The sequence below is a fragment of the Misgurnus anguillicaudatus genome, chromosome 2, assembly GCF_027580225.2.
Source record: "Misgurnus anguillicaudatus chromosome 2, ASM2758022v2, whole genome shotgun sequence".
In the NCBI taxonomy this organism is placed as follows: domain Eukaryota; kingdom Metazoa; phylum Chordata; class Actinopteri; order Cypriniformes; family Cobitidae; genus Misgurnus; species Misgurnus anguillicaudatus.
The window spans coordinates 46,810,444-46,825,329 of record NC_073338.2 but is presented as its reverse complement, the minus strand read 5'-3'; the positions used below and the strand labels follow the sequence as shown (position 1 = coordinate 46,825,329).

Below are 14,886 nucleotides of genomic sequence, written 5' to 3'. Positions count from 1 at the left end.
CTAAAACATTATCTTTTAAAATTATGTTTTTCTGTTAAATTGTACTTTTGCCACTTTTAGCTGGATGTAAAACCTAAGGTCTGTTTTCAACATTACCCTATAATCTTCAATAACAAATTTGTAAAAATAATCTCTGAACACCTCTTTAAATAATCTTTATTCAACATAATTTCTTTAAATACAAGTGCAGACAAATCATTTTAAGAGTTGCAGTGCAAGTCTGACACCTAGTGGACATTTATTGAACGACAAATAAATAATTTTGCACACGACACTGAACCAGGAAACATTTGAAACGTAAAAGAAACCGAAACTTTAGTCTTTTCAATTGATAAATGTGTCACTCACTGTATTTGCGGTGTCAGTACAATGGCAGAAGCCAGTATTTCAGTCTGTAAGACGCCACCCACTGGCCCAACGACGGAACAACAATGGCGTGGTGAAGGGGTCTCGTGTTCTTTTCTTCCTCAGCGCTTCCATAAAATAATTTAATTTATTAAGTTTCAATTTATTACTTTGACCTGTGTGGTTAAGTTATTATCTGTCTCCAATTTATAAATTACCAATATTATTCTGATGTTTATCACAATTTATATTTATATTCTTCACATAGAGAAAAATATGTATACATGTATAGGCCTACAAGGATACATCTATGTTTTAGGTTGAGGCAATTCTCCATCCAACCAAAAATGGGGAGGCAATTACTCCAATCATATTTTCAATATATTTATCTTAAACACTGAAAATATAATAAAAGACTTGACAAGTTTTCAAATGAATAAGGTTAAAGGAACATTCCACATTTTTTTGAAAATATGCTCATCACCATAGAGTTAAACATTTGATTCTTACCGTTTTGGAATGCATTCAGCTGATGTCTGGGTCTGGCGCTAGCAATTTTAGCATAGCTTAGCACAATCCATTGAATCTGATTAGCATCGCGCCTAAAAATAACCAAAGAGTTTCGATATTTTTCCTATTTAAAACTTGACTCTTCTGTAATTAAATCATGTACTAAGACAGACGGAAAATTAAAAGTTGCGATTTTCTAGGCTGACAGTAAATAACTTCCTTTAGTACAATTCTTATGTTACGTTTTTCTTTCTCTCTTTTCACTCATTTTTTTTAAGACAACATGAACATTTTGTTCAATAAATTCAAAACCTTAAATCCGAAATTTCAAACAGTCTATTCATTTCTTCCAACATAAAACAGATCGATGACAATATTGTTGAATACAAAAAAATGAATTTCACAACTTATATGCAAACAGTAACACAATACATTTTTAACAAAGGATTTGAAATAAAAGAGTGAAGTCATCAAATAAAAGTGAACCACAAAATAGAAGATATGTTTTAGTCTGTAAGACTGACATCTAGTGGACAGTTAGTTTGTGACCGAGCATGAAGAACCAAACATTTAAATTAAAAAGAGAAACTGAAACTAGCTTTTGAATGCGTCACTGTATTTGTGCAGTCAGTAAAATGGGCGAAGCAAATATTTCAGTGTCTCAGGATCAGTTCAACTGTTCAGTATGTCTGGATCTACTAAAGGATCCGGTGACTGTTCCCTGTGGACACAGTTACTGTATGAGCTGTATTACAGACTACTGGGATCAGGATGATCAGAAGAGAAACTACAGCTGCCCTCAATGCAGACAGACCTTCACTACAAGACCTGTTGTAGGTAAAGCAACCATGCTGGCCGAAGTGGTGGAGAAACTGAAGAACACAAAACTTCAGACTGATCGATCTGCTCTCAGTTATGCTGGACCTGAAGATGTGAAGTGTGACGTCTGTACTGAGAGAAAACACAAAGCTGTCAAGTCCTGTCTGGTGTGTCTGAACTCTTACTGTCAAACTCACTTTGAACAACATGAAGAACTTCAATCAGGAAAGAGACACAAAGTGATTGATGTGACAGGAAGACTTCAGGAGATGATCTGCCCTCAACATGACAAACTCTTTGAGGTTTACTGTCGCACGGATCAGAGATGTATTTGTTATCTGTGTTTGGTAGATGAGCATAAAAATCACGACACTGTATCAGCTGCAGCAGAGAGAACTGAGAAACAGGTATGAAAATGCAAAATATATGACATTTAGAAGATTGGGTCACACTTTAATTCTTTATGTAAAACAGAAAGTCGTTTTGAATATTACTTTCCAGTGAACAGATCTCCTTCAAGCACTACCCAACCAGTTGAGTTATGTGTTATTAATCTGTTGAACAGAGACTACTAGAGGACAAGCAGAGAAAACTACAGCAGAGGATCCAGGAGAAAGAGAAGAAGCTTCAGGATCTAAGAGAGGCTGTGAAGATACACACGGTGAGTTTTGATAAATAGAGAAACAAATACTGGAAGAAGTGTTTGAGATTGAGTTTAATCTTTCTCTCTGTGTGTCCTAACAGCGCTCTGCACAGACAGCAGTGGACGACACTGAGAGGATCTTTACTCAACTGATCACATCCATTGAGAGAAGACGATCTGAGGTGACACAGCTGATCAGAGATCAGGAAAAGACTGCAGTGAGTGAAGCTGAAGGACTCTTGAAGCGACTGGAGCAGGAGATTGATGATCTGAGGAGGAGAGACGCTGAGCTGGAGCAGCTTTCACACACAGATGATCACATCAGTTTTCTTCAGGTAACTCAACACAACTTCAAGTCAAGATGTACTTTACAATAAATACAACTTGGCGACTGCATTAGTAAGGGGATGTGCAACAATCTTACTGGAAAGAATTCCCCTAAAATTACCCAAATAATAACCTTCTCGGAACATTCTTTTTATGGTTTATTTTTGGAACCTTAAAATAATGTTCCCATAATGTTGCATGGTTATTATTTTTAAAAACCTTAAATGAACTTATACAGAACATTCTATCTTTTTCTTTTGTGGAAATAAAGTGAAAGCAAATTATGTTGGCTTGACCAAAGCCAACATACTGTTATGCTGTTTTTATTTCTACTGAAAAGTCTTGACTGCAACTTGACTACAAATTTCAAGTTACAATCAGCAAATTTGGGTCAGACCTTCAGCCCGTTCTTTTGGATGGTGTTCATTTATAAGTTCTTCCGCTCTCTCTATCTCTCACCTATGCAATGTTTAATGAAGTTCATCCAGGGCTGGGCAGACCATCAGTAGATTTCGGAGCACATGGTGACAAAGAATAGACGTGTCGTGCAAATAAGTGAAAACATGGTCGCAAAATAATTTTTTTGTGAGCTCACAATCTACTCATCTTTCAAACAGAAATGACAACTAGAACAAATTTGCAGGTCGCCCATGTGCGAGTACAAATGCTCACGCTGACTCATTTGGACGCAGTCTGAAGTCCTGAGGTAAATAAAAAACATATTAGCAATATGTAACATTTCAAATACATTAAAAATTTTATGCTTAAAGCTTTTCTTTGTAAATTGACACTTTAAACAACATAAAACTGTGTTTTGTATAAACGTTCCTAATTTAACCAGCCCATCAATGGTATAAAACCATTTAGACTTATACTGGCTGAGGCATCTCTTAATTTACGTGCATCTGCCGTCTTATCCTAATCTCTTTCAGACTAGTTAGCGTTTGTTCATGTTTCCCTCATTCCAATCATTCATGTGTTTAGCACCAACCTGAGGAGCCATAAAGTAATTGTGCTGGGAAATCTATTTAGGGCATCTTGTTTATTAAAGGGACAGTAAGTAGGATCTTCCCTCATCTAGTGGTAAAATTGTATTTTGCATTTAAACAAATAGTGCTCTCTAGCGCCTCGCTTTTCCAAATGCGTATTGCAAATATGGTAGCCGGTGTGTACTCAATCATCTCTTTGGCTCTGTCCCAAATGGAGCACTTCATGTGGACTTTTGGTCTCGTGGCCTTAAATTGCGCATGCTTGCTCAGTCTACGAGTCCGTAGGGTGTCCCATCTGTCAATTTTATGCTTTGAAGTGTGCTCATCAGCGCCTCCTTTGCCCCCTTGATGCGGTCTTCAGCGAAGCCCGCACTGCAGGCTTCGCGCACTTTACCAACCCAGAAGTCCTTGCGAAAGAGCAATCAGACCAATCAGACGACGGAAGGGAGGAGTTTACACTGACAGTCAACTTCTCTACCTATTTCCGGTGTGACGCTCGAGTCTGTCTCAAAATACGACTCTGGCCCTGTCCCAAATAGCGCACTTCATGTGGACTTTCGGTCTCGTGGCCTTAAATTGCGCGTTCTCGCTTAGTCTACGAGTCCGTAGGGTGTCCCATCTGTCATTTTTACGCTTTGAAGTGTGCTCATCAGCGCCTCCTTTGCCCCCTTGATGCAGCAGGCTTCGCGGACTTTACCAACCCAGAAGTCCTTGCGAAAGGGCAATCAGACCAATCAGACGACGGAAGGGAGGAGTTCACACTGACGGGCAACTTCTCTACCTATTTCCGGTGTGATGCTCGAGTCTGTCCCAAAATACGACTCCGGTGCACCCACGTGGACTCGCATCAAGGGTCCCTAAAGTCTGGACTACGTGATGTCATCAAAGTGTGGACTCTGAGGAGGACCACAAGTCCGGAGTGTGCCATTTGGGACAGGGCAATTGTTGCACCCACATGGACTCGCATCAAGGGTCCCTAAAGTCTGGACTACATGATGTCATCAAAGTGTGGACTCTGAGGAGGACCACAAGTCCGGAGTGTGCCATTTGGGACAGGGCCTTTGTCTGTTTCAGCTGGTTCACGTGTTCTGAATGAAAATGTGGTGTGGAAACGCGTTGCAGTAGGCTAGTGCTTTTTGTCCCTCTCTGCTATTATAGTTTATCAATATGGCAAAACGACATGGAAGCCTACTTGGACTTACTCGTTCAATGTAAGTAAAGAGAAGAAATTCTAAGCTTACAAAAAAAGTCAGATCATTGACAGAAGTAAGTTGACCACTTTGAGGACATATTAATGAATAAAGACATTGATTTGACTAATAAAATACTTAAACAACTACATATTGTTCCTTTAATTAATTGATATATGAAGCTGTCCCACCACTATACTGTTGTTATTTTTAACTCCGCAAACTGTTCACATACTGTTCCTTCAACAATTAACAAAACTGTCGCGGTGTAAGGATTTGGTTAAAAAGACAACATTTTGGTGGTGGTTAGTACATAATGTCAAACATCATAATATAAAAAAACTGATTTATTAATTTAGTGTTTGCACACTCATAAGAAGTATCCTATTCTGCTAATAATGAAGTACTACAGTGTAAGGTCCAGAAAGCTCATAGCAGTTTGTCCTTCTGAAGGATTTTGAAAAACTGTGCACATAAAATTTTTAGGGATGGTTGCTGTGAAACTGATTTTCTGAGATCCCGGAACCGAAGCGTAGATGTTCTGATTCACTGCTCAGAAATGTGGTGTCAAAGTGATTAGAAACACCAAAGTCTTGTGACTATGGCAAAATAAAGCACCGCATTTCACAAGTGTTTCGAAAGGTGGAATACCTACCTGCCGAATCTGCGTTTGACTGACAGTGTAGGACAATCAGACAATACCTCTTGGATGCGTTTTGCCCAGATCAAACGAACCTCTAAATTACTGGAAACAAGTCATTTTTCCTCATTTGTATGTAACAGTTATATATTTGCAAGTAAGCAATATTTTTTTTCAAAGGCTGTCTGAGTCCTTTAACAGCAGAACAATATACATTTCTGAATAAAAATCTTTATATGTAAGCAAGGTGCCATACTGTTGCTTGATATATTTTATTAATCTAACATTATTTATTTGGTATTTATCTCTAGTCAATGTAATAATTAAATAGACCAGAATAGCCTATAGTTATTGACAATGATGAGCCTCATGTACTTGTGAAAAGATGTCGACAACAACAACAAAGTATTTGACTTCATTGTGATGACATAGATAGTGATGTGTTTCCCTGGGTTTGATCGGTCTTGGCATGGGAGTCGAGAACACTGTCCACTAGAGATTGACCAACATTACTGTTTACCGATATTTTCTCCAATATTTACACATTTTCCCATTATCGGATATTGTTTTTTGTAATATCGGATTGACCGATAAACGGTGCCATCTTTTGGCAATTTTAAGAATTGCGCGCTGGATGCCATTTTGGCACAGCATCTAAGGAATGGAGCTAACTGCAAATATAACGGTGTTCAATTCAATTTTATTTATATAGCGCTTTTCACAATAGTTAATTGTTTCAAAGCAGCTTTACATTAATAGAAGCAGTGAAAAAAAAAACCGCCAGATAGCACACCATAATACACGATAGCATAAGCAGCTAAATTCGCTGCGGCTATGAATCAACATTATGAGCGAGCGTATTACTAATGTAACGTATAGAAGAGGGTGCTAAGTTAAGCCCTAGAGGGCTGCCTCCCCGGGGTAAAAACCCCCTAGGAGGAAAAAAATCTGGTCTTTTTTGGCCTGGCTCCGCCCTCCTACGTTCTTCCGCTTGGTTTTCATTTCGCTTCAGGGGAACGTCTGGGACTGCTCTGTGGAGTTTCGTTTTCTCCGGCAAAATTCTGCACGTCCATTCAGCAAACAGCGGGGAGTGGCTAAGAACGCAGACGTTGAGGTCGTGCGCCAGACTGAGTGACATGCGTTACGACCAAACGTTAGCGATTGGTTATGGCAGATTCAGAGTGACTCTGGGCAGATCCAATAGTTTTAAACTTCAACAGAGGACCCTCCTTAATGGAAGTAACGCTTTGCAATGGAGCGTGGCCAGACTCTCTGTACAAATGAAATGAATGTACGAGAGTCTGGTTGCACCAGGCTAGGTCTTTTTAGCCAGGGAAATAAAAAAAGTCCTAGCAGGAAAAAACCCTTGGGATATATATATATATATATATATATATATATATATATATATATATATATATATATATATATATATATATATATATACACACACACACACACACACATATATATACACATGTAAATGGATAAGGAGATTAAGCTGAGATTAAGCGGGTTCTGCCGGTGATAGTTGGTCAGGCATCAGCTGGGCATCACTTTGAAGAACGGCCAGTAGATCAGAGGTGTGCCGACTTTCACATTTACCGGAACTGGGTCTGTTTGTCTCATTGTCCTCGGGGTCGAGGACGAGACAGGGAGAGAGAAACAAAATCATAGTAGTACACACTTTTGATATTTTAGAGATAATTAAGAGACCAGAATTTTGTGATCGCAGTTTACGTGGTGGATTGTATTTTGATAGTAATTCTCTAAGATATGAGGGTGCTAGGCCATTTAAAGGAATAGTCTACTCATTTTCAATATTAAAATATGTTATTACCTTAACTAAGAATTGTTGATACATCCCTCTATCATCTGTGTGCATGCACGTAAGCGCTGGAGCGCGCTGCGACGCTTCGATAGCATTTAGCTTAGCCCCATTCATTCAATGGTACCATTTAGAGGTAAAGTTAGAAGTGACCAAACACATCAACGTTTTTCCTATTTAAGACGAGTAGCTATACGAGCAAGTTTGGTGGTACAAAATAAAACGTAGCGCTTTTCTAAGCGGATTTAAAAGAGGAACTATATTTTATGGCGTAATGGCACTTTTGGGAGTACTTCACTCGCCTGAAAAGTCTGCTCCCCTTCTCCCTCTCATAATGGGAGAGGAAGGGTGTTACTGCGCCGAGTCGAAGTACTCACAAAAGTGCTATTACGCCATAAAATGTAGCTCCTCTTTTAAATCCGCTTAGAAAAGCGTTACGTTTTATTTTGTACCACCAAACTTGCTCGTTTAACTACTCGTCTTAAATAGGAAAAACGTTGATGTGTTTGGTCACTTCTAACTTTATCTCTAAATGGCACCATCGAATGAATGGGGCTAAGCTAAATGCTATCGAAGCGTCGCAGCGCGCTCCACCGCTTACGTGCACGCACACAGATGATAGAGGGATGTATCAACAATTCTTAGTTAAGGTAATAACATATTTTAATATTGAAAATGAGTAGACTATTCCTTTAAGGCTTTGTAGGTGATTAGTGATATTTTAAATTGTATGCGATATTTAACTGGTAGCCAGTGTAAAGATGCCAGAATTGGGCTTATGTGGTCATACTTCTTAGATCGAGTAAGCACCCTTGCAGAAGCGTTTTGAACTAGCTGAAGCTTGTTTACCTGATTTGCATGACATCCCCCGAGTAGCAAGTTACAATAGTCTATTCTAGAGGTCATAAAAGCATGGATAAGCATAGGTAAACAGTGCTTTGTCAACAGCCATTTCATAAACTATAACAACAAAAGAAGAACAGCGTCGCACACCTGTTCCGGATGGGTGCGTACTAGGATAGAGGGACAATGAAGTCCAATCATGTACAAAAATAAATAAAAGGTATCCCACACACTATAAGCCTGCAAAAGATGAAAATATTTATTACAGCGACGTTTCGATCACAAGATCTTCATCGGGCATACATGCATGGTTGCAGTTCCACAGAGTTATTTAAAAACAGTGCATTGACCAATCACATGAAACAATAATTACAGTCCAATTACAGTGTCGGACCTTAAATGACCAATCACATTTGAATACACAAATTTTTTCATCACATATTAACAACCTCAATATCATACAATACAAGAAGAAACCAGTGATTCTCACGAAAACTTGGTTTTAAAAATGTCAAGCATGAAAATGTAAAAATTGCTTAAATTTACTTTTTTTCCCACCAGACATTGAAAAACAAAGTCTGGTGTAAATGGGAACATTAATTTAAAAACTTTTACTTATCATTTAACACTTTTTGTAACATAATTTAAAAAAATTAGTCCTAAAAAATCTCATTACCGCAACAGTCAGAAAACATCAACACTGACATATTTTCAAAATGACATGACAAACCTGAAAAAAAATAATTTGGAGATTCTGCACATGCATTTAAAATCAAAGTATTATGCTTCTATTAATTAAATTAACATTTAATAAGCATCTGTTGCGGTAATGATAATCAAAATGTCGTGTAAGCATTCTGACAAGACAATATTTCAAATTAACTGTAAAAAAATGATCTTACCTGGTAGCCATCTTGAAGTAACTGGTCCATGTGCTTGGTCACTCAAAATCAAACTTTATTAAAATTCTGTATGTGTGCTTAAACTGTTCTCAAAAAGTGTTGCAGAGAATGAGAACATCAGGCATGGACACATCATTTTCCTAATTTTTCTTCATTATTATTATACATGAATATTCAGTAAATATTTTTTTCTGTTATCTAAAGTAGTCTAGCAAAACATCCATTTATTTTTTTCTTAATATTTTTGTGTTAATTTGATTAATTTACAACATAACGCATGTTCAAACACAGCCGGACACATTGCGGTAATGAGAATTTCAGCAGAAAATGAGATAAAATTTACAATAATAAATTCTTATGTTGAAATCACACATTGTGCAAGGTAGAACACAGTATTGTGTTAAAGGGAAATTCCGCCCTAAAACGGAATTTAGGGTGTTTTTTCGTTGTTAACGAGTCAAACTTTCATTTAAAAGCATATTTATGACTGAAGAGCAACATTTAAGATATTTAAGATGTTCGTTTTCTGGTAAACTGGCCTTTGAATGGGAGTGAATGGGGCACGTCGCTTGAGCGCACAAAATCTCTATTTTTACAACACTAAGAAGGCTCGACACAACGTGATACTTTACTCGAAGTATCACGTGGGTCTCTGCACATGGGCGCGAGCATTGAGAGCATTGTTTGTGTGCACAGATTTTAGTAAAAGCGAAAAGTTTGGAACAACTTACCGTGCTGTTAAACTGCGTCCCGCCGCCATATTGCCAGTCATGAGCAATCGATCTCAGAATGCGACATAAGGAGGAAGGAGAGTAAAGATGGATAGCTCCTAAAGCATAGTTCCATATAAATGCACGGATAATTTGTTGTTTTGTCTCAAGTGAAAAACAATATTGACCCTGTAGTTGAAAAAGTAGCGTCCTATGGAGTCCATTCAATCGCATTCTGGGGTCGATTGCTCATGACTGGCAATATGGCGGCGGGACGCAGTTTAACAGCACGGTAAGTTGTTCCAAACTTTTCGCTTTTGCTGGAGTCTGTGTACACAAACGGTGTTCTCGGTGCTCGCGTTCGTGTGTGGAGACCCGCGTGGTGCTTCGAGTGGAGTGTCGCGTTGTGTCGAGCCTTCTTGGTGTTGTAAAAATAGAGATTTTGTGCACTCATGCGACATGCCCTATTCACTCCCATTCAAAGGCCAGTTTACCAGAAAACGAACATCTTAAATATCTTAAATGTTGCTCTTCAGTCATAAATATGCTTTTAAATGAAAGTTTGACTCGTTAACAACGAAAAAACACCCTAAATTCCGTTTTAGGGCGGAATTTCCCTTTAATTCTGATGCTTTTTAATGTTACTATATTACACATTTTAAAGCTAAAATCATTAGTGCCGTGGTGTTTCAATGGTTTCGTGAGAATCACCCCTATGATGACAATGAGAAAACGTCAGACAACAGTAAATACTGAATGAGTTATCCACAATTAAAAGCAACAATTGACAGAAATTATAACATCACATTAAATAGGGCTTTGTGCGATAATGTTTGCAGAGTGAAAATCCAAAGTAACACTTGTCTCTGTAGGAGCATATTAATGTTGCCATCTCTTGGTGGCATACTCACTTTTTCTATCCCACAGATACTTAAAGAAGAGCCATCATGATTCATACATAAAGTGTGCCGCAACCGGATAATTAATGTCTTTTCGAATAGAGCTCTTATGTTCACTAATTATTTTTTTAATTGGCGAGAAGTTTTACCAATATAGCCCAAACCACTAGGACACCAAATTAAATACACCACATTTTGAGTCTGTTTACATGATGATAGTCCTCAAACTTTAAACTTCACTTGGGTTTGGGTTCTATATTTGGTATAATATAATTTCTGCAAGATCAAACAGTACTGAATTCATACTAACGACCGACTTAAAACGAAGGATTTGACTCAGACTTCGTTCTGCGCTGGGTTTTAACGCCATTTTTCTGTAGGCTATTTTTAAGAAGAATTTAAAATAAGATTTTTTTTACAATGTTTTCAGCTTAAAAATACATACATGCATAGACAGAATATAAGCTTAGCTTGTTGTGGATATTTTCTAATTATAAGCCTTCTGTGAAATTGGGACAAAATGAAAAATACAAAACATGTATGTATTAATTAACGTAATTTAAATAAACGAATATTTGAATATTCATTCTTTTTTAGCTTAAATATTCGAATATTAAAGTACTGAAAAATGCCCATCCCTACTTTTAACACATTTTAATTTATGTGTAATTTTAACACATTATGTGTCATTTTGTGTTGATTTTGTGTTAAAAGTAACACAAAATGTGTTGTTGCAATAATAACACACAGAGATGTGTGGATTCTGGGACAATGCATTTAGTGTGTTGTCCCAGAATCAACACTAATGTGTTGTTTTAAAACATCTGTTCGAAAAGTGCAGTTAGACTTCAAGGGACATGGGATTAGACTAATCTTGGACTTGGCCTTTGTTATATTAGAACATTAAAATACTTTTTACAAACATACCTTACAAAACAAATCACTGGTCTGCATTGTGAGACTGAACAATAGCACTTACTCTATATATTTTGTTATTTATATAAACATGCATTTTAGTCTGGGACTATGCCTAAGCCCATTCCGGGAAACCGCTTCTAATGGTTTTCTTTATTAGCATTACTAGGGTTGGAATTATTTTGGAAGAAACATGTTTTACTTGGTCTTTTATAGCAGTGTTTCCCAACCTTTATTCTGCCACGGCACAGTTTTGATAAGTAAAAAATCTTACGGCACACCACTTTCACAATAAGTATTAATAGATCTTCACAAACATGTATTGCAATGTTTAAATGACTTGTTAAACTAGAATATTATACTGTATTAAACATTTAATTTTCACATTTAATGTGAAACTTGATCTTGTTTTGATGAACACAAATGATATCCTGGCTGGAATTGATGACAGTAACACATGCAGCTGTGACCAACTCCACAACCTGGTAACTAGCTTCAAGCGCTTTTTCAAATACTGTTTTAAAGCCTATTATTATTTTTTAATGACATAAACAAAGATAATCAAATTGTGTTGTTTATTTTCATTTTAGGTAAATATCACTTTCACAAATGTACATAGAGATATTTTATCAATAGGGGGGTGTAGTGAGTCTGGCCACGCTCCATTGCAAAGCGTTACTTCCGTTAAGGAGGGTCCTCTGTTGAAGTTTATAACTATTGGATCTGCCCAGAGTCACTCAGGATCTGCCATAGGTTGCTAAAGTGTGGTCGTGACGTATATCATGCGCCGAAACCGTCCGGAAACAACAAGTACAAATAATCAGACCAACAAAACTTAGCAAACATTGTTCTTGCTTCGGCTTTAACTTCTGTATATTCAGCAGTTTTGCAACAACGGACTGAATAGCTTTACTCACGTCTTTCTCCACTGCCATTACTGAACTACAACTCAAACTGGCGCACAACATCAACGTCATTGTTCTCAGCCACCCCCCTCTGTTCACTGATTGGACCTGCAGATTTTTGCAGGAGAAAACGAAACTCTACACAGCAGTCCCAGACGTAGTACTGAAGCGAAATGAAAATTAAGCGGAAGCACGTAGGAGGGCGGAGCCAGGCTAATGGGGACCCAGTTATAGCACTTAAACATGGAAAGTAAGATTTTCATGCTATGACCCCTTTAAATTTCTATTCATTTTAAGAGGTTATTTTTTACTGGTGGCTTTGAAATTTAGTGACTTCTATTACATATATAGTTTTTTTTTGTGGTTTGTAGTGGGAAAAATGTGGTGTGGAGATAAAAGTTTTCATCATATTTTCATTATTTTTTTATTTTAAGAGTTTCCAGTCTCTCTTTTCGTGTCCTGGTTCTTCAGACATCATCACTGTCAATTCTCTTTTCTCTTTTGATGATGTGAGGAAATCTGTCACTAAACTCAAAGAAAAGATGGACGATTTCTGTAAAGAAGAGATTGAAAAGATATCTGAAAAAGGTAAAGAACATACAGATCTGTGCAAAAGTCTAAGGCATGATATATTTACATTAGTGATGGCGAAGTGAAGCTTTCTTGAACCACCAAAGCTTTTAGCACAATTGTATCGGAAAAAGATTCCTTAATTTAAAGCTTTTCAAATCAAAGCTCGACAAGGACCTCTGCTGGTGGAAGTGGGGGAAAGCGCTGTGTCCCAAAATGTATACAACCATCTCAAAAGCAAAAAATAAATTAATGGAAAGATGAATAAATTATTTAATCCATATATTAAATACATGAAAACAATCCATGGCATACTCATAGTAACTCAAAATAAAGATTTTGTATACGTGGAATTTTTTCCTGTTTTAAACAAATCAAACACACAAATAGAGAATGTAAATAAATAGAGGTGCATGCACACAAATTCATACACATTGCTACTATTGCTACTATTAATAATTAGGCATAACAAATTAAATATGTGACACTATGTTGACATGAACAGGACATCCCAGTTAACACAGTCTCACCCCATGTCGTCAATATTTGACGACACTTGACCATTCGTCAATAGGCTTGTTTGAGATGCAGCTTGCCTTGCCTGAAATTCAGACGAGAGCAGACGGCTGCAGTAAGGGGAGGAGTGAAAAAAGAGCTTTTAAGTCAGACACTTCACCAATCTCGCAGTCCAGTCGACTACAAACGTCAGCATAGGCAGAGATCACGTTCGCGTATTTTATCGCGGATTAAATAGATGCAACTTAAATACCAATAAATTCATTTACATAAAGATGTTTATAAGGAGAATCAACGAAGGTGAACTGTTCGTTACTGGAAAAGGTTAGGCTACTTAGTAAATGTTGGGATGAATAAATCTAGTGGTAATACAAATTCGTTTCTGTTGTGTGAAATATAAACAGCTCACAGTACAAATAAATCAACACCAATACAGAAGTTTACAGGAATTCATAAAAAATATAAATGTCATAGTAAAGAACAATTGAATTAATATAAAAACTACTACAGGATTTAGAGTTTTTCGAATTAACAAGTCATCAGCTGACATAACCTGGCCAATGAGCATTAAGCTGTGTCGTCAGCAAGTCTTTTCCCATCGTGCTTTTCGTCAACGCAGTCGGTGGAGAGCAACTGCGCTCAGCTGTAGAATCCGACGAGCCCGCCTCTCCATCGCGAGAGTTATTTTGCACACGTCAGCGTGACATCAGAGCAAGTCGGACGTAAGTCGGACACTTTTCTAACCGACATGCATCTTGCGCGGATCACCGGTGATCGATTCTGCGCAGAATTTGCTCATCTCAAACAAGCCTAATGCAACGGACGTAATAGTATTGAAGTCCCCAGTTCGTCAAAAAATGACGCGAAAGGTATACCCTCCGCGGGTTGTCCCAGTATAGGCTACTTGATGGAATGATATGAAAGATGTGAAATAAACAAGTTGCCTATCGGTCATAATTTATTTCAGCAGTGAAACAATCTAGGATCATGTTCATAAATATTAGGCTTCATCCCAAAAGCAAAATATATTATCAGCTTCTATCAACCTATAAACTCTTGCAATACAACAGAAAAGGAACAATGCAAAAAAATACTTATTAACAACCCACAAGGCACTCCCTGTGTCGAGCATTTTAAACCCTTGAATTAAAGTATGAAGCAGTCATGTGGGTGTGTGTGAAACAAAGCTTTTGGTCACATGATTTTGATAGAACGAATTAAGCATTTTTGTCCATGCATAGTTCCAAAAAATCTTCAATGACAAACTTCTGCTGAATCTGATTTTGACAGAAAATAAACTTTTGACGAGTGAGTATATCAATTAATTACAGGTGC

General features: G+C 37.4%; 1 protein-coding gene across 1 annotated transcript; it reads left to right on the top strand.

Annotated features, from left to right (window-relative positions):
• Window positions 1-1,490: 1,490 nt before the first annotated feature.
• On the top strand, window positions 1,491-13,262 carry LOC141350853 (E3 ubiquitin-protein ligase TRIM8-like). Its single transcript, XM_073856691.1, has 4 exons — window positions 1,491-2,081; window positions 2,240-2,335; window positions 2,419-2,652; window positions 12,900-13,262. The coding sequence occupies exons 1-4, from the start codon at window positions 1,491-1,493 to the stop codon at window positions 13,119-13,121; spliced, it is 1,143 nt and encodes a 380-aa protein (XP_073712792.1). The 3' UTR covers window positions 13,122-13,262.
• Window positions 13,263-14,886: the final 1,624 nt, after the last annotated feature.

Coding starts and splice junctions, on each gene's coding strand:
- LOC141350853 (XM_073856691.1), top strand. CDS start 1,491: ATGGGCGAAGCAAATATTTCAGTGTCTCAGGATCAGTTCAACTGTTCA. Junction 2,082..2,239: donor CAGAGAGAACTGAGAAACAG/GTATGAAAATGC, acceptor TCTGTTGAACAG/AGACTACTAGAGGACAAGCA. Junction 2,336..2,418: donor AGGCTGTGAAGATACACACG/GTGAGTTTTGAT, acceptor GTGTCCTAACAG/CGCTCTGCACAGACAGCAGT.